Source organism: Plecotus auritus (genome assembly GCF_963455305.1).
Source record: "Plecotus auritus genome assembly, chromosome: 6".
NCBI classification, from domain to species: domain Eukaryota; kingdom Metazoa; phylum Chordata; class Mammalia; order Chiroptera; family Vespertilionidae; genus Plecotus; species Plecotus auritus.
In genome coordinates, this window is record NC_137773.1 from 107,044,048 (window position 1) to 107,063,764 (window position 19,717).

The following is a 19,717-nucleotide window of genomic DNA, read 5'->3' on the forward strand; positions in this document are numbered from 1 at the left end:
TAAAGTCGTGAGTACTTCTGCATTGTGTGCATTATGGAAGATGTCACTGCTGTTTGACTTGCATTTCAGCATCCAGGCCAGTGGACTGCGCCAGGCACCGAGAGTCCTCTTCGGGGAGCCAGGAGAGCAGGCTGCTTCAGCTACAGATGAGCGAGCCACTCATTTCTGAGGAGGACACCCAGGAACTCAGACAGGTAACATGTATTTGGAGGCTCCATCCTCCCTTGCAGGTGACTCTCTTCTCTTTCCTGCCTGAAAAGGATCCTCCCTGGCTTGTACTTGCCTCTCACCCATAGGAGCTGCTGAGACACCCAAGTGAGACATCCATTTGAGAAAGACAGTGCCCCATTCCGAGTCCTTGTGCTCTGTGCATGCAGACAGCACAGCCTTCCTGTGCTTCTACCCATGCACATATGTATACACGTGTGTGCATGAGTGCTCATGGACACACATATGGGCTATGTGTACATGTGCTGAGTTGGTACATATGTGTATACGTGTGTTCTATGCCTTGCTGAGTCTGTACATGTGTGTAATGTGTGGGTATACTTGTGTGTGCTGTGAGTGTGCTATGAGTGTGTGCTATGTGTGTGCTGTGAGTCTGTGTATGTGAGTGAGCCTATGCAGTATACATGTGTGTACATGTGTACTTTGTGTGAGCTGTGAAGTGGTTTTTTTTTTGTGTGTGTGTGTGTACACATGTGTGCTGTGTGTGTGTGTCCAGTTGAGGGCATTTATTCTGTCATCTCTCTCAAGTGCTCAACTAGATTCTGAAGAGACTGGCTACTTTGTATCCAGGAAGTTGAAATTTAAATAATATTTGAAAGAAATACTTTTAATTTTTCTTCCCTATGTTATTGTTGGGCAATAAAATGGCTTTTTTACCCTTTTAAATAATTTTGAAGCAAATACATAGACATTTTTTATTCTTAAATATTTCAGTATGTATCTTTAAAACATAGATGTTTTTAAAAAACCAACATTATGTCCGGCCAGTGTGGCTCAGTGGTTGAGTGTTAGGGCACATGCCTGGGTTGTGGGCTCAATCCCCAGTAGGGGGCATGCAGGAGGCAGCCAATCAATGATTCTCTCTCATAATTTATGTTTCTATCCCTCTCCTTCTCCCTTCCTCTTTCTGAAATCAATAAAAATATATTGGTAAAAAAAAAGTTTGGACATTTGGATAAATAGGATCATATATCATTATGAAGCAATATTAAATTTATCTAAAGTGACAATAAACAAGTATCAAAATCAATGAAAATATATTTTGAAAAAATAAAACTAAGTAAATAAAAACCAACATGATACCATGCTTACCTTAAGAAAAAATAAAAACTAATTCCTGCTGTCATCAGACATCTCCCTGTCATCCTACTTCAGGAGTGTGTTGTGCATTTGTAGTTCAGGAGCCCGTGAGGCCTGAGCACTGGGCCCAGTGCAACACCTTAATGCATAGCTTGCCTGTCATCTTTTCTTTTTCCTTTGCAGTTTACTCATTGAAATTAGCATTTTGCAATTTGTATCTTCCTGACTTGGTTTCCCCAGGGTGAGCAGTATGCTCTCTGTAGGTCAGTATATAGCTCTACGACCCCATCAGACCCAGCTCTGCTTTGGAGAGACCAGTTCATTGGTGCCGCAGACACACATGCAAGTCTGTTTTCTATGTGTCTGCCTCGGCATAGAATCCTTAAGCTTAGCCCTTTCCTTTTGGGGAAAAAAAGTGTTCATCTTTACTGTGGGGTAATTTAAATATACATGTTTTGTCACTTTTTCCTCCTGGTCTAACTTAGTCACTTTTTGTAATGACATAGAAATGCTGCTTTATAGCTGCTACTAGCAAGTGTGGCAGGTTCCTAATTGCTTCCAGAACACGTGGCTCTTGTCTGCTCTGGGCTTGAGAGCCCTTGATCTATAAAGGCTGACGTGCCCATGCTCCTGAGAGTGGATGGGATCATAGGTCTCAGGCTGGTGGGATCTGGAAGCTGCCCCCTCCCCCCATGACATTATTGAGGCTGAGGAAGGAACCTGTGGCTTTGTGATGGGGGATGTAGGTATTTTATCTGTTAATTCTGAAGGTGGCTATGCAATTTGAGAGGACCCTTCCTCTGAAAGCCATGAGTGATGGGAGAGGTCAGGATAAATGCACCCACAGCCCCTGAGAGCACATTTCTGTGTAGTTAGTCCTGACTGTCGTCAATAAGTCTTATTAGCGAGCCTGTGCATTAGTGCTGGAAACAGTGGCCAAGTGAGTCAGGACTGGCTTCAGGGCTGAGGAAGTGGTAACCAGTGACTGGACAGGGCTGCTGCGGGAGGGGTAGGGCTTTCTACTGTCAGCTGTTCACTCTCCCTCCTGCAGGAAGAGCCTAGTTTCAAGAGATGATCTTTTAGAGGTTAATCTCATGTTTCCTTATTTAGAGAGGAGATCTCACTGTGTGATGAAACTCAAGCATATGGAGGAATGAGTTAAATTTCTGGGGAGAAAAAAATGCACACACATCCTCAATTCAGCTGTGGTTTCTGCTACAAATGCTATTAAAGTCATGTGAAATGGGTCTTGGTGACTTAAACTGCAGTTGGTGCTGAGAGATGGTGCGCCTGACTTCCTGGGGCGGCAGCTCCTTGTGGTGGCCATGGCTGCGTCACTGCAAGAGGACCCCCGTGGGGGCTGGAGAGTGTGGTTTGGCTGGGATGGGCTTGGCAGTATGCCCTGATTCCTGTCTAATGTGGGATGGGCCAACTTCCCCTGCCTCGGAACGGTGGCTCTTTATTACAGTCTGTCACTGCCACATGTTTGATGCAGCATTTGGAGATGACAAAACCAAACCACATTTGGCTTCCTCTGAGGGCATCTCGGTTTCATGGCATTTTCTTTGTAACTTCTGAACCTATCAACTCCTCTGTCTTGTCCTGCGTTTGGTCTTTCTTCTTCCTGCCTCCATCTTTCACCAGGAAAGAACCAGATGAGAAGCTGGCACGAGTCTGGTATTTTGGTTTATCCAGGCAGGTTCGGGACAGGCTCCCACTCTGGTGGATTGCAGGGAAGGCGCTATGTGAGCCCCAGCACTGAAAACAGCAATGACAGGAGACTTGAGCTGATGCCCTTGACATTCCCAATGAAGAGGGCCATAGTGTGGCTGGGCTGGGGACCCTCGAGGGTGGACAGGCAGGGAGGATCTACAAGGGGTGTGGCACAGCCAGTGGGACTTTCCTGCCAGGCAGGGAGTCAGAAGTGTGTCCTGTAAGCAGCTTGGAGTCACTGAGGATTTTTTGAGTGAGGAGTGGTGGGATAATTTCAGACTTGAATACCTCTTCAGGTTCTCTTCTTGTCCTGTGCCTTCTGAACCTTCTCCAGGCTGTTAATTTCATTTATTAATTGCGGGAGGAGGAATTTCATTTATTAATTGCGGGAGGAGGTGTGGTTATGATGCTGTTTTGTTTTTTTTAATGGCTTTGATACCAGTACAGATATTACCAGTGAGCTGGGCCACTTATTTCAGTATCTGTTACTTTAATTGTGAATTATTAATTAACTATAGGCCCGGTGCACAAAATTCATGCACTCAGGGGAGGGGTTCCTCAGCCCGGCCTGTGCCCTCTCACAGTCTGGGAGCCCCTGGGGGATGTCCGACTGATGGCTTAGGCCCGCTCCTGCCACCACCACTGAGATCGCCAGCTGTGATCCCGGCTTCTGGCTGAGCGGTGCTCCCCCTGTGGGAGCACACTGACCACAAGGGGGCAGCTCCTGCATTGAGTATTTGCCCCCTGGTGCACATCATAGTGACCGGTCATTCTGCCGTTCAGTCTATTTGCATATTACCCTTTTATTATATAGGATGTTCCTTACATTACATCCTATGTCATTTCTAAATGTTAAACCATACTAGTTAACTGAGAAAAGGTGCTTAGTAACTTCTGATATCCACACACCATTGACATTTTAATAAGAGGACATGTGCCCTAGGATGAGCCCTGCATTAGGAATCAGGGTCATGGCGCTGCTCCTGGCCCTGCCCTGTTGGCCCATAGACCCAGGCAGGTTGCTCCTTCCCTGGCCTCAGCCACCACCACTGAAAGGCGAGGCCCTGGCTTCCAGTCCCCACTGTCTACTTCCGAAACTACCATGATGAAATGAAAGCTGAATTACAAAAAGTGCCAAGCTTTTTAAATATCCATATCCATTCATGATTTTTCTGTCTGCTCTATTGGTTAACTAGGTCATTGGTAACAATGAGCACTGCTTTGAAGGACAGCAGACATGCAACAAACCCCACCCCACCCTGCCTGCTGTGGTCCCTCTGGAATCCCCGAACAGCTGTCAGAGCTCTTGTCACATGGAATGTGGTCACCTATCCAGCAGAGACCCATGCTGTCTGTGGCAATGATTGTTCAGAATGGGAAGGCCTGTCCAGGCATGTGGCTGTGTGTCCCTTGCAGCTGATAGAAGGCTGTGCAGGTGTGCTGGACCTCCCTCACATAGAAGCCATGGCTAAACCTGGGCTACATGGTCCAGATGCCCAATCACATGAATCTTGGGATGCATTCTGTCCTTTCCACTGCCCTGGGCACTGTGGACAGGGAGGGACCTGCCAGATAAGGACCTCCAGAACTCCAGACCATACCAGCGTCTGGGTGAGCCTCTTCTAAAGCATCTGCATGGCTGCAGGGGGTGGGATGTGGGGGCAGGATTAAAAGGATAACTTGTTCTCCCTGGAACATTTTCCTGTCTTCTCAGTCTGCACTTAAATGATCCTCAAGTCTTAAAATCAAGTGTTTGATTATTTTGTTACTGAGTGCCTGGCTTTGGATGGTTATATATATTTATTTTATATACTATAGGCCCGGTGCACGAAAATTGTGCACGGGGGTGTGTGTGTCCCTCAGCCCAGCCTGCACCCTCTCCAATCTGGGACATCCCTCTCACAATCCAGGACTGCTGGCTCCCAACTGTTTGCCTGCCTGCCTTTCTGATTGCCCCTAACCGCTTCTGCCTGCCAGCCTGGTCACTCCCTAACCACTCCCCTGCCAGCCTGATTGATGCCTAACTGCTCCCCTGCCAGCCTGATTGTCCCTAACTGCCCTCCCCTGCTGGCCTGGTCACCCCTAACTGCCCTCCCCTGAAGGCCTGGTCACCTCTAACTGCCCTCCCCTGCAGGCCTGGTCACCCCTAACTGCCTTTCCCTACAGGCCTGGTCACCCCTAACTGCCCTCCCCTGCAGGCCTGGTCCCCCACAACTGCTCTCCCCTGCAGGCCTGGTCCCCCACAACTGCCCTCCCCTGCAGGCCTGGTCCCCCCCAACTGCTCTCCCCTGCAGGCCTGGGTCCCCCCCAACTGCCCTTCCCTGCAGGCCCAGTCACCCCCAATTTCCCTTCTCTGCTGGTCTGGTCACCCCTAACTGCCCTTCCCTGCAGGCTTGATTGCCCCCAACTGCCCTCCCTTGCAGGCCTGGTCCCTCCCAACTGCCCTCCCCTGCTGGCCATCTTGTGGTGTCCATCTTTTGTCCACATGGGGGCAGCCATCTTGTGTGTTGGAGTGATGGTTAATTTGCATATTACTCTTTTATTAGATAGGATAGAGGCCTAGTGCACGGGTGGGGGCTGGCTGGTTTGCCCTGAAGGGTGTCTGGGATCAGGGTGGGGGTTCCCTTGGGGCGTGGGTCGGCCTGGGCAAGGGGCCTGTGGTGGTTTGCAGGCTGGCCACGCCCCCCGGCAACCTAAGCAGAGGCCCTGGTATCTGGGATTTATTTATTTTCTATAATTGAAACTTTGTAGCCTTGAGCAGAGGCCAGGGCAAGCCAGGGCGGGCGGGAAGCTTGGCTTCCTCCATCGCTGGGGGCAACCCAAGTCTCCTGCTTGCTCCAGCTCTGTGGCCGCCGCCATATTTGTTGGGTTAATTTGCATACTCCTGATTGGCTGGTGGGCGTGGCTTGTGGGCATAGCAGAGGTATGGTCAATTTGTATGTTTCTCTTTTATTAGATAGGATTATATGTAATGAATATGTATTACATATATTATGACCATGGTTTTTATTGTGGTAAAATATATACATAATGCAAATTTTGCCATTTTAACCATTTTAAGTGTACAATTCAGTGGTATTAGTTACATTCAAAATGTTGCCTCACCAACACTTATTTTCTTTTTTGAAAAATTTAAAATTGTTATAGCCATCCTGGTGGATGTGAAGAGCCATCTCATTATGGTTTTGATTTGCACATCCCTGGTGACTGACATTGTCGACCATCTTTTCATGGCTTTATTGGCCCTTTGTATGTCCTCTTTGGAGAAATGTATATTCAACTTTTTTTCCCCTTTATTAATTGGCTGTTTGTCTCTTTGTTTAAGTTGTAGGAGTTTTTTACATATTCTAGATATTAAATCCTTTTCAAATCTGTGATTTGCAGATACTTGTCTCATTCTGTGTTTTGTCTTTTGACTTCCTTGATTAATGCCCTTTGACACAATTCTGGTCCCAAGCCCTGCTAGTGAACTTCAATTCAATCCTGGCACTAACTACCCATTGTTAGAGCAGACCCCACAGTGGTCCTGGCCCCCAACAAGACTGCCCCTCCTTGAGACACCAGCTGCGCTGGGGTCCACCTTCTGACCAATGGGTTACAAATGTAGGGGGGTTCTCATGAACCCTCACTGGCTTGATAGTTCATGAGAGCTACTCACAGAATTTAGGAGCTCACTCTTCTTATGACTACAAAGGATGCAGATCAGAAACAGCCAAATTAAGAGACATCTGGGGTGAAGTCTGGGAGGGGCCTACCTGGAGCTTTGTGCCCTTCCCAGTAGAACTGGTGTGCCACTCTTCTTGGCACATCAGTGTGTTCACCAGCCAGGTGGCTTCACTGAGCATTGAGTGTACACAGTTTTACTTAGGTTCATGAAGAAGTCCCATTCCTCATTTTCTGACTGATTTTGTCATGAAAGGATGTTGGGTTTTATCAGTGTCTTTTCCACATCAATTGAGATGGTGTTCTTATAACATGGTTTATCATATCGATTGATTTTCTTACATTGAACCACCTTTGTATTCTGGGATAAATCCCTGGATTTGGTTTGCTAGTATTTTAGTATGGTGTGTTTTGATTTGTCTCAAAGAATTTTATTCATTTCTCTTTTTTGGCCTATTGGTTAAGAATATGTTAATTTAGCCCTGGGCAATTTGTTCAGTGGTTAGAGTGTCGGCCTGCAGACTGAAAGGTCTCGGGTTCAATTCCTGGGCAAGGGCACGTACTTGAGTTGCAGGTTCAATCCCTGGCCCTGTTTCAAAGCATGCAGGAGGCAACCAATCCATGTGTCTCTCTCATGTCGATGTTTCTCTCTCCTCCTCCTCCTGTCTCCCTTCCACTCTAAAAAAATCAACGGAGAAAATATCCTCAGGTAAGGATTTAAAAAAGAATATGTTAGTTTATACATATTTGTGAATTTTCTAGTTTTCTAGATTTCTAGTTTTATTCCACTGTGTCAAGGGAATTTACTTTTTATTAAGTCTTTTTTATGTCTGAGGCCCACCATATGGTCTGTCCTGGAGACCCTAAGAAGAATGTGTGTGTTCTGCTGATTTGAGTGGAGTGTTCTGTACATATCTGTTAGGTTCAGTTGATGTATAATGTTGTTTACGACCTCTGTTTCCTTACTGATCTTTTGTCTGGGTGTCTAATCCATTACCAATGTCATTTTATTAACTTTTTAAAATAGCAGGTATTAGGTGGTTTTTAGTTCATGCTGGGAAGTTGGTTTGTATGGTTTGTGAGCTAGTGTTGGGGAGAATGCTTAACCTTGTGTCCTCAGCAGCATATGTCTGTCTGTCCCATCTATAGCACAAGGTCTGGGGACTGTTTGTTGGAGACTTGGCTTGAGGTGGCCAGAGAGTACCTCTGCCACATTAGCTGTGTGGCCTTCGGCAAGCTGCATGTTTGCTCAGTGTTCCTGTCGTATTTTCTAGGACAGGGTCCCTCCTCAAGGCTGTGTAGGGATGAGGTGAGGAGGCTTGCACTGTGTGGGGTGGAATTGTTTTGTGAGCTCTAGACAAACATGTCAGTGGGGCTTTGATTGACTGTGACCCTGTCAGCTCCGAAAAGCCACAAACTTAATACATTTTCCATATGTTTCATACTCTGAGAATTGCCCCACTGAGGCATTTACTTCCACATGTAAGAGGAACCTTCAGTTAATTGAGTGTCTTACTTGGTGGGGATTCTTTGTTCTCTTAAAAACCTGGTTCTTGTCATGGGAAGCTCTGTTTAGGGTCTGGTGGCAGGTTGGCTCCCAGGACCCCTTCCAGTCATGGGAGGTGCTCACCTGTGTTTGAGTTGGAGAGGCCACTTATAACTGAGGACTGACCACTCCCTGCTGTGTAGTTGCAGCCCTGATTCATTAAGCGGGTTTGTGCTCAGCTCTACCCTCTGTCCTGAGGGGGCATGAGGAAGAGAACCCTGTGCCGGGGCCCAGGAATGCAGCAGGGGGATCTGATGGGACATGGGGGGGTGGTCTGTGAGTGTTGAATGTGACCGTTTGTAGCCCAGAATGTTCTTTACAGCCTCTAAAGCTTTAGCTGTGCTAGAAGCCAATTTTTCCCTCTTACCCTTCTCTATAGCATATTAATGGCCCCAACTGGTAGAACTATTTGGAGTTGCAGACAGCTTGATTTATCCCAGCTCTGTTCTTAAATGGTTGCTAATTTCTCACTGCAAGAAAATTCACAGTCTTGCAATGAGTCAGCGTAATAACAAGATGAGGGCAGACAATCTAACTAATACTGAACTCATTTTAAGTGCTTAATATTAATATAGTAATACTCAAAATCCTGGATTTTTATCATGAAGTAAAGCAAAACTTATTTTTTTTTCTGACTATAAGTTGAGACAACAACTAGAATTTTGTAGATATTTTGGAAATGTCAAGGCTCTCCTGTGCACCATGCTCTTCCCTTGCTTCAGTGACACACATGCCTCAGCCCCTCAGGGGCCCAGCTCACAGCAGAGCTCAGGGTTCTGATGGCTTGGTGAGGCACAGACGTGTAAACTCGTCTGTTTTGGTGAGTGGACCTAATCTACTGGGTAAGCTATTTTTCCATAACTTTTTTTTGTTTTTAGAAACAAAATGGAAGTGGTTAGAAGGCTATAAAATGCCTCCATATCTGTTCTTGTGTTGACCCAGATGGTGTCTGTGCTGCCGTCCTGAGATCTGTGGTGTTGGAGGATGGAGGCGCCATAGTATGTGACTCAGGTAGAGGTTCTTACCCTTCCAGTAATGTCTGCTCTGCCCTGGGCCACATAGTGCCTCCCACTTCTGCCTGAGTCTTCTTGGCTGCCCCACCCCTAATCACTGACGTTGGTGAGCGGGCCCAGCATTTGCTTGTGGGACAGAGCCTCCTGCACTGGCTCTGTGGGCGCCTGTGACCCTCGCGCTAAGGAAACCGAGTGCTCCTGTTTCTTCATGACCCTATGCCCGGGCAGTGCTGGCACATGTGCTCTTGTGTCTTCCTGTACTAAATGCACTGTGTATTTCTTTGGAGTTTATAAGGTTATTTTCTTGTAAAACTCAATGCCCTTTAAACCAGATAGTTCAACATAGGTATGAATAAGGCTGGAAAGAAGGCTCCTGGTTTATTTATCAGTGTCACATGGACTCGGAGAAGAGTCTACTTTGAGCCTGGTCTTAGACTCAGAACCCAGTGAGGGCCCATCTGGGAGGCCAGCTAATATTTAGAGGCTGGCAACGTCTTATGTAGATGACTAGACAGCTTGTCATCCTGGGCCACAGAAGTAACAACTGTGTTTAAGGTTTGGCCAGTCTTCCTATTCTCCATTCTTTCCATCCCATGTTATATGGAATGCATGCAATGACATTTAATTACTTCAATCCCTGTCTTAAAGGAAAAAGACGCAGGACCAGTATTCTGAGGTCTAGTAATTTAGAGGTTTACTCAGGAATTGTTTTTGTACACTTAGTAGCTGTAAAGATCTGTCTAGTATTTTTGCAAAATTAATTTCAAGTACATTTTTGGCAGATTATCTAGCAGGGGTCCTCAAACTACGGCCAGCGGGCCACATGCAGCCCGCCGAGGACATTTATCCAGCCCGCCGGGTGCCGCTGCCTGTCCTGCTTAGCAGCCGACTCGTCCCAGGCCCGCAGTGCACATAGGAATTTGTTCATAGTTTTTTTTTTAAACTATAGTCCAGCCCTCCAACGGTCTGAGGGACAGTGAACTGGCCCCCTGTTTAAAACGTTTGAGGACCCCTGAATTAAGGGTCTCAACAGGCTGCATAGAATGCGTGCTATAGGTAAGGCCATCCTCCAGGAGACTTTTTCCAAATGAAAAAAATTTGGCAGGAACCAGCCCTTGTTTGCACTACAGACTCAGTAAAATGCTCATCTTCTTTTAGGCATATCAGCTATTCTTGCTCACAAAATAAATGGTATGTGCCTGTTATTACTGTGCTGTTTAAACATAAACTCAGGGAAGTAGGTATTCTTGCTTTTGCCACTGTTTAATTGTGGACTGGGAAAGAGGCAGTCGATTAATCCTCCTAAGGCAGTGGTCGGCAAACTCATTAGTCAACAGAGCCAAATATCAACAGTACAATGATTGAAATTTCTTTTGAGAGCCAAATTTTTTAAACTTAAACTTATTCTAACGCCACTTCTTCAAAATAGACTCACCCAGGCCATGGTATTTTGTGGAAGAGCCACACTCAAGGGGCCAAAGAGCCACATGTGGCTCGCGAGCTGCAGTTTGCCGACCACGGTCCTAAGGAAAGTGGCCGGCCGAGGGACATGTAGGACACACAGGGACTGTCATGTGGCAATGTGGTACAATGCTATGTGGCACAATAGCCACTAGCCACATGTGGCTACTGAGCACTTGAAAAATGGCTGGTCCAAGTTGAGATGTGCTATATATATAGTACATGCTTACTTCCTTTGTTTCTCATTCACACCAGCTTGCTAGGACTTCATATAAAAAAGATTATAAAATATCTCATTAATAATTATATCAGTTTTATATTTGAAGTTTTATATAATCAGTTTTATATTTGATTTGGTTAAATAAAATATATTATTAAAATGAATTACACTTATTTTTTGGTTTTTAAAATGTGAGTACAGTGCAACCTTGGTTCTCGAACTTAATTAGTTCCAGAAGGCTTTTTTATTTATTTAATTTTTTAAATCATCACCTGAAGATATTTTGATTTTCAAAGTAGAGGGAGGGTTGGTGGGTGGCGGGGGGTGGGGGGAGAAACGTGGATGTGAGAAAGACACATCAATTGATTGCCTCCTGCACACATTGCAGGCCTGGAATTGAACCTGCAACCAAGGTACGTGCCTTTGGGAATAGAACCCATGACCCTTTGGTCTGAGAGCCAATGTTCTGACCACTAAGCAACCGGCCAGGGCCAGAAGGCTCTTTGAGAAGTGATTCGTTCCAAAACCAAATCATTTTTTTCCATTAGAAAGTATTCACAGCACAATTTTCTGAGATATTAACAAGGCGAGGTTAGCGGTAAACTGACTCATATTCACTCATTCTCATTTGTCGCTTGTCAGGTCAAGAACCGAAGTTTTGTTCGACAACTGTGACATTATTTTCTGTGAACAACTTGGTTAAGAACTTAATTATTCAAGATGGGAGATATTAAAGAACTGCGGCTTGACTGTTTTAAAAATTTTTTAAATTACAAGTGTGGCTCTCCTTATACTGTACCTCTTGCCACTTTTGCTGAGGGCTCTATGAGCTGGCACAGTCCTCCCTTGGTGTGCAAATGGCTTACCAATCCTGGTGGCGGCTCTTTTGCCATTTTCTTAAGGGATGTTTCGATTTCTCTCAGTGTCCTGGTATGTGACCTCTGAGTCACTGCACTGTGACCTCTGTTATCTGCATGACAGTCATGTCAGGGTTACACCAGGAGTTGCATCCTGAGAGCTTAGGAAACAGACAAGTCACCCAGCACCCTCAGCCTAGTTTGTGAAGCAGAGTGACTTTGAGAATTAACAGAGAAAGGATAGTTAGGGCACACCTCCAGGCCCCATAACTCAGCCTTATGTAGGATGACTAGGGAATGAGGAAACAGAAAACAAATCTTTGTACACACTCTAAAGCCAATTTAATTTTCTGTGGGAGTGGTTGTTGGGGTGGAAGGAAGGTGCCACCAGAGTCACTCACAGTGCTTGTCTGATAAGCCTGGTCTGGATGTGGATTTCGGTGGACTCTTCTCTAAGTTCTGTATCCTGATCTGCACTGAAGGGAACCGTGGCTGCCTGCTTTGAGCCCGTTTCCACCCTCGGCACAGCACAGCACAGCACAGCACGAGGTGGCTGTTTACAGTCCGGGGCCTGAAAGACAGTTCAACTGGAAATGAACTTGACCACACTTTGATATGATTCACAATGACAGAGGGTGCAGAGAGAGCTGTAGGGGTCTGTGCAGCCTGATCACTCAGCTCAGGAGAAAGACCTCGGGGTTTCAAACCAGCTGCACATGTGCGGCAAAGGCCAATCTTCAGGGAACATTTTGTACAAGTATCTGGTAGAGCAGTCTTCTTATCACACTAAAAATGGAGGTAAGTTAGGAGGGAATAGTTGACCAGAGAAAACGTCATGAAAGGACCTGCATGACATGGTGGTGAGCTCTGATTTTTTTAGTATGCTGTTTGGGCCTCAGCCCTGTGAGATCATTTGAATGAGAGATGGAAAAGACCTCCTGTATTAGGTCATCCAGCCCAGCCCCTCCAGAGCCGGCTGACCCTTTGGTATACTTTCCAAAGCGCTGTCCAGTTTTTCAAGTGATTCAACTGATGGAGTTTCCACCAGCTCCCAGAGGGTGCAGAAAGGTGGTGCCTGGGCTGGATGGCCCAGTTATGATCTTCTGGTGTCTCAGGATAAAGATCCAGTGACGATGCTGTGTTTGGAGAGATGTGGGATAGTCCTGCCTCTGCCACCAACCTGTGTGTGACTGCATGGATGACCTCAGCTCTGCTCGTCCCTGTCCTTTCCACAGATGGGGTGGCACTGGGCGCCTGCCTGCCGAGCGTGCTGAGGCTTGGCTGCGGTACCACACAGCACCTCACAGTTTTCACATTTGTAACCTCATTGGAGCCTTATCATTCCTGGCTGATCTTATTATCCTTCTGCCATCATCCTGCCTTGACTCTGTTTCTTGTTAACCTGATGAAGCAGTCCCCCCAAGCAGTGGGTGGTGGCCAGATGATCAGGCATTTCTTGTGATTCTAAGTGTAGAGCTGACATGTGACAGCCCAGGTACCGTCCCCGCCTCCTGATACTATATGGGGCCATTCACTCTGCTCCCCGGGGGTAGCATTGTCCTGGACCACCTGGTGGGACCTGGGGATGATGTCATTGTGGGGCATGATGTATTATCAACATACTAGAGGCCTGGTGCATGACATTTGTGTACTGGGGAAGGGGCGGGGGATCCCTCAGCCCAGCCTGCGCCCTCTCGCAGTCCGGGACCCCTTGGCAGATATCCCCTGAGGGGTCCTTAGCGCTGCCGTGGAGGCAGGGCTCCCACCACCGCTGCAGTGCTTGCCAGCTGTGATCCCCGGCTTCTGGCTGAGTGGCACTCCCCCTGTGGGAGTACACTGACCACCAGGGGGCAGCTCCTGCATTGAGCGTCTGCCCCCTGGTGGTCAGTGCACATCATAGCTATGGGTTGTTCCACTGTTCAGTTGATTAGCATATTAGGGTTTTATTTTTATTTTATTTTATTTTTTTTAAATAAATCTTTATTCAGATTATTACAATTGTTTCTCCTTTTTCCCCCCATAGCTCCCCTCCACCCAGTTCCCACCCCTCCTTCTGCCTTTACCTCCCCACCACTGTCCTCATCCATAGGTGTATGATTTTTGTCCAGTCTCTTCCTGAATCCCCCCATACCCCTTTCCCCCTGAGAATTATCAGTCCACTCCCTTTCTATGCCCCTGATTCTATTATATTCACCAGATTATTCTGTTCCTCAGGTTTTTAATTCACTTGATTTTTAGGTTCACTTGTTGATAGATATGTATTTGTTGTTCATAATTTTTATCTTTACTTTTTTCTTCTTCCTCTTCTTTAAGAATACCTTTCAGCATTTCATATAATACTGGTTTGGTGGTGATGAACTCCTTTAGCTTTTTCTTGTCTGTGAAGCTCTTTATCTGCCCTTCAATTCTGAATGATAGCTTTGCTGGGTAGAGTAATCTTGGTTGTAGGTTCTTGCTATTCATCACTTTGAAAATTTCTTGCCACTCTCGTCTGGCCTGCATAGTTTCTGTTTAGAAATCAGCTGACAATCGTATGGGTGCTCCCTTGTAGGTAACTAACTGTTTTTCTCTTGCTGCTTTTAATATTCTCTGTCTTTTGCTCTTGGCATTTTAATTATGATGTGTCTTGGTGTGGTCCTCTTTGGATTCCTTTTGTTTTGGGTTCTGTGCGCTTCCTGGACTTGTAAGTTTATTTCTTTCACCAGGTGGGGGAAGTTTTCGGTCATTATTTCTTCAAATAGGTTTTCAATATCTTGCTCTCTCTCTTCTTCTGGCACCCCCATAATTCTGATGTTGGTACACTTGAAGTTGTCCCAGAGTCTTCTTACATTATCTTCAACTTTTTGGATTTTTTTTTGCTTTTTGCTTTTTCGGTTGAGTGTTTTTTGCTTCTTTGTATTTCAAATCTTTGACTTGATTCTTGTGTTCCTCTAGTCTGTTGTTGGGTCTCTGTATAATATTTTTTATTTCAGTCAGTGTATGTTTAATTTCTAGTTGGTCCTTTTTCATATCTTCGAGGGTCTCGTTATATTTATCAGCCTTTTCTAGGATATTCTTGAAAAGCCTTATAACCGTGGTTTTGAATTCTATATCCAGTCGTTTGTTTTCCTCCATTTCTTTCGTTTGTGATCTGTTTCTTTGATGCCGCATTTTCACTGCTTTCCTGAGTTGGTAGAGTAGATTTGTGTACTAGGTTTCCTATATGGCCCAGTGGGTCGGCTTCCCCAGTTAACCAGAGGTGGACACTCTTGGTGCACCCCTTTGTGGACTGTGTGTGCAGCCTTGTTGTAGTTAAGTCTTGATTGTTGTTGGTATCACTGGGAGGAATTGACCTCCAGCCCAGTTGGCTATAAGGATCAGCTGTGTCTACGCTGGGAGAAGTTCGGTGCTGAAGACAGCCTTATAGGATTAGACTTGCCAAATTGCAATAGCCTCTGTGCTCAGCTTGGATGGGGTGGAGTCTCAGGGCGGAGCAGACAGTCTTGGCTTCCAGTCAGCCTTGCCCTTGTGCGCGTGCGCGCCTGCAGACCTCTGCCTTCCCCGGCTCCCGAGTCTCCGCCCGAGAGTCCAGATTCCCCCCACAAGAGCGCGGGTCCCCAGGGGCTCACCTGGAATTGGGGTTCAGTGCAGTCAGGAGCTTCGGACTCCCTTCTGCTAGGGAAAGCCTGTGGCAACCTCCGCAGCCTTTGTGCACACTGGCACGCGCGCCTCCAGAACCCTGCCTGCGGGGCTCCCCCGGGTCTCCGAATTCGGGTGCCTTTCTCTCTACCTGACAGTCCAGACTCCCCCTGTATGAGCCTGGGTCCACGGGGTTTCGCCCGGGACTGGGGTTCAGTGCTGTCAGAACTGGGGTTCAGTGCGGTTTGGGACTTCCTTACCCCTTCCGCCAGAGAAAGTCAGCCAGGCTCTCAGCCGGCCTTCCTCTCTGCGCGCACAAAGCCCCTTTGACGTACCTCCAATTCTCTGTGAGCTTTTCTCTTTCCTTCTAGTTGTAGAATTTTCACTCAGCCAGCTTTCCTGTGGTTCTGGATGGTGTCCGTTCTTTTAGTTGTAGTTTTGAAAATGTGCGAGGCAGCAGTTTAGGTGCTTACCTATGCCGCCATCTTGGTTTCTCCTAGGGTTTTATTATATAGGATTGGACTTGGGGTCTTTTGGGGTGGTCGTCCAGGCTGATAACTGCTGACATCCATCCCTGTGTGACATGGCAGTTGATCCCTTGGGACAAGCAAGGCTCTCATACTGCTATTCTGTGTTCCTGCTGCTTGGCCTAACCAGTGATTGAAAGTTTCCCTAAAAGAAACATTAACATTTATAGCAAGTAGTTGGTCATTATAATTTCTCTTAAAACCATTCCTTTTGACAGCTTGAGAATATTAAATGTTTCAACCCAGGCTCAAGTGAGAATATAGTTAAAGTACATTTCACAATGCAGTTTGTCTCAGTAGACTTGTGATAAAACGGCCACTCTTACTGGTTTACCACTCTTACTGGTATGAAGGCTGACATGCATGAGTCACAAGTGGGGGAGGGCCTTCAGTGCAGCCTCCCCTGTGGCACCACTGTGGTTTGTGGCATTTCTTTGCCCTCTGTGTGTCCTCACCCTGGTCCCTTCTCTACCTCCTGGAGCCCCAGGTCTTGTGCTTCCTGGTTAGTTCCCTTGTTTCTCAGTTTCTCAGGCTTGGGGCATGGGGGATGGGGGTGGGGGCGTTGTGCTATGTGATTTGAGTTATTAATGCTATGTTCTATTCTGCCTTTTGTATTTTTATGTGAAATATTTCAAACAGACAAAAGGATTTTGCTTTTCTTTTTACCTATTGTTTTTTGAGCATCAGTGTTCAGTTAGGTACTTGGGTGCAGACAGGTAATGAACATAGTGATTGGGCAGGAGCTGGAGCTTGGATCCTAGTTGTTGGCCCCAGCTCTCTGGTTCTCCTGTGTCTGTCGCCCCTCTACTACCGCTGGAATTCCTCATGGATGTGGTAAGGCATTGGTGACACAGCATACTGTTGGCTGGAAAAGTAATGCCCCAGGGACTCGAGGTCAGACTGCTGCCCGTGCCTGGAGCAAGGCCAGGGGCAAATGCATCATCTTCCAACAGCTCTCCAGTCAGTGGCAGAGCCGAGCTGAGACCCACACCCAAGCTCTGGCTCGGCTCCATCATGGGACAGAGGGTGGATTATCCCCACTGACTTACAAAATTCCTTAAGCATTATAAAAATGGTGGAAAGAAGTATTGTCTATTTTGAGAGTTTAAGGAAAGTAAGCCCCTCCTGTCTTTGTGCTTCTCTCCAGATCCTTGGGAAGCTGAAGGGTCTTGCCTTGGATGCCGAGGCGGAGCTGGAGAGACAGGACGAGGCATTGGATGGCATCGCCACTGCCGTGGACCGGGCAACCTTAACCATTGACAAGCACAACCGAAGAGTGAAAAAACTGACCTAGAAGGACAAGAGAGGGTAGAGGTGAGAGCTTTTGATGAGAATCGCATCTCAGTATGTTGTCCTCAACCCCTGCATGCTGCCTTCAGGTGACGACCACAGGAGGTCATTCTCAGGGCCAGAGAAAAACTTGTGGTCCTGCCTCAGAGGCATACCTGCCTCAGGACAAAGGCTGCTGTGAAGGCCCTGGGCAGCCATGGAGGGAGGGGTCCTCTGCAGGGCCCTGAAGGTGCAGCTGCAGGAGAGGAGTTCTGCCTGTGGACACAGCAAACGGCATCCCGCCAAGGCCTCTCGAGCTGCTGGTGCCATCAGGAGCACCCATGCACTCAAGCACGTGGCTGAGCCCTGGTGAGCCCTGCACAGCTGCGTGGTGGCTCTTCATTCAGAGGCTGGTCTGCACCCAGCACTGAGGGGCCACTTTGCATGGCTTTATCCCAGGTCTCCAGCATCACCAGTAGCTGCATTATCATCCTTTCTCCACTCTTGTTGGACGTAAAAGCAAGGATTAAGCCTCTGTGAATAAAATCTGCTTTTTTCTAAGTGCGGGTCTAAGCACTACAGGTGTACCTTGTATCGGCACAATCCCTTCTCCAGGACCACATGCCTGAGCCTGCTCCCCTCTTGTGGGCCACTAAGCGACCCACCACCCTCACTTGTTCCATCTCTCTGGTGGGCAGGCCAGTTTCTTTTTGGTTGTATTTTCATTTTCTAACTGAAGCTAAGAGTCTAGCATACCTTAAGGTCATCATATACTAGTAAACACCTGAAATACTATTTCACTACCCAGTTTTTAGCCAAAGGTGAAAATAGTACATATTGTACCTGTTTAAAAGGTTTTGATTTTTGCTTTTACTGCCCCATTTCTATCCAAAAACAAAAGAGAAATGCTAGTGTTAGGATTTTTTGTGAAGATACACGTTGATGCTGCTTTTTGTTTGTTTTGGAGTCCATGAGCGGGCCCCTTGGGGGATGAGGGGAAAGTGGAGGAGCGTGCATCTCCCAGACCACTTTGAAATAGCATCCTGGGAGGCTGTACACAGAGAGGCTTCTTAGATCTTGAGGAGTGTCTGCAGTTCCTGGGATGGCGCCTTCAGGTCCTGTGCTGCTGTGTTCGGAGTCCTGGGTGGGTTCAGGGAACTGCCCTGGGCAGTGCTAGATTTCTGAGCTGACCTTAGCAAGTCCACACAGAGTATACAACAACAGGAGTGTGCTCTCCAGGTCTGGAGGCCAGAAGTACAAGGTCAGGGTGTTGCCAGGCTACGCTCCCTCCTGAGGCACTTAGAAGCTTCCAGTAGCAGAAAATCCATCTGAGTTGATGGCTCGAGCCCAAAACACAGAAACTTACCTGTTTAAACCCACTAACAGTCGCCAAGCTGAGGCAAAAGCACCAAAAACCCTGACACTAAGAACTCACACAGCCCCTGCTCCCCACCCAGGTGCTCACTTCTACCTCCCACTGCTTCCCACTCCAGGTGCACTAACTCCCCCTTTCCTGGCCCCTCCACACCAGGTGCACGAATGCTTATCTTTCTTGACCCCTCCACCTAAGAGCACAAATTCCAATTCCTTAGACTAGCACATCCAATGCGATGCAACTTCACCCTCCAGTGCTCCCACTGCCAGTTCTCTGTCTTCATCTTCACTGCCCCCCTCACCTGGTGCACTGTCCTCACCTTATACTTTCACCCTAGGGAAAAACAAGAGGGGAGTGGACCTTATGATGCTCAGATGCTAGACCGGAGAAAGGAGGTCAGCAGGCAGCCTAGTGATCTCTTGCATCCAGATAGCACGTGCCCTGATGGCTCCCACCGAGTGGATCAGGTCATTAGACCCTCTCTAGAGCCATTATCATCATTAGTTGGCATAGAGCAGGGTGTCTCCAGTCCTGCTTTCCCTCTCCTGAGTTGGAACTTACCCTCTGACACTGATGTCGGGCCTATGTGTGGGGTTGAGCTCTCCACATGCATCATTCCTGCACCAAAATCTGTCTGCCCTTTATCCTGTCAGTATTTTGTAAGTTTGTTGTCACCCTGTAAGATGTTTGCAGTTCCTAAAACTTAATGTGAGCTTAGTTACTCTCTGTATGAAGGTAGACACAGTGCAAGTCCTTCGAGTGCAACTAAATGAAACGGCTCTGACATTTCATCAGAAAAGGCTGATTCTGTCCCGCTGGTGTTGCTCAGTGATTGAGTGTCAACCCATGAACCAAGAGGTCACAGTTTGATTCCTGGTCAGGAAACATGCCTGGATTGCGGGCTCAGGGATGTCCAGGAGGAAGCTAGTTGATGATGTTTCTCTCTCATCCATGTTTCTTTCTATCCCTCCCCCTTCTTCTCTATCCTCTCCCTTCTTTTCTCTCTAAAAATCAATAAAAAAGGGGGCTGATTCTTTTGTTAGCTGAGGGCAGGGGTCAGCAGACTTTCTATAAAAGTACAGGGAGTAACTGCTTCATCTTTTGAGCCATATTGGCGTCTGTCACGACATCTTAGGTCTGCTGTTTA

General features: G+C 47.1%; 1 protein-coding gene across 4 annotated transcripts in view; it reads left to right on the plus strand.

Annotated features, from left to right (window-relative positions):
- The window catches only part of SNAP47 (synaptosome associated protein 47), a 94,716-nt gene extending 76,960 nt beyond the window's left edge, over positions 1-17,756 (plus strand). For all 4 annotated transcript variants that reach the window (XM_080677061.1, XM_080677063.1, XM_080677062.1 and 1 more), the window contains exons 4-5: positions 70-194; positions 17,074-17,756. In XM_080677061.1, coding sequence (XP_080533187.1) covers positions 70-194; positions 17,074-17,220 — 272 coding nt within the window. In that variant the 3' untranslated portion in view covers positions 17,221-17,756. The remainder of the gene's footprint in view (positions 1-69; positions 195-17,073) is intronic.
- Positions 17,757-19,717: the final 1,961 nt, after the last annotated feature.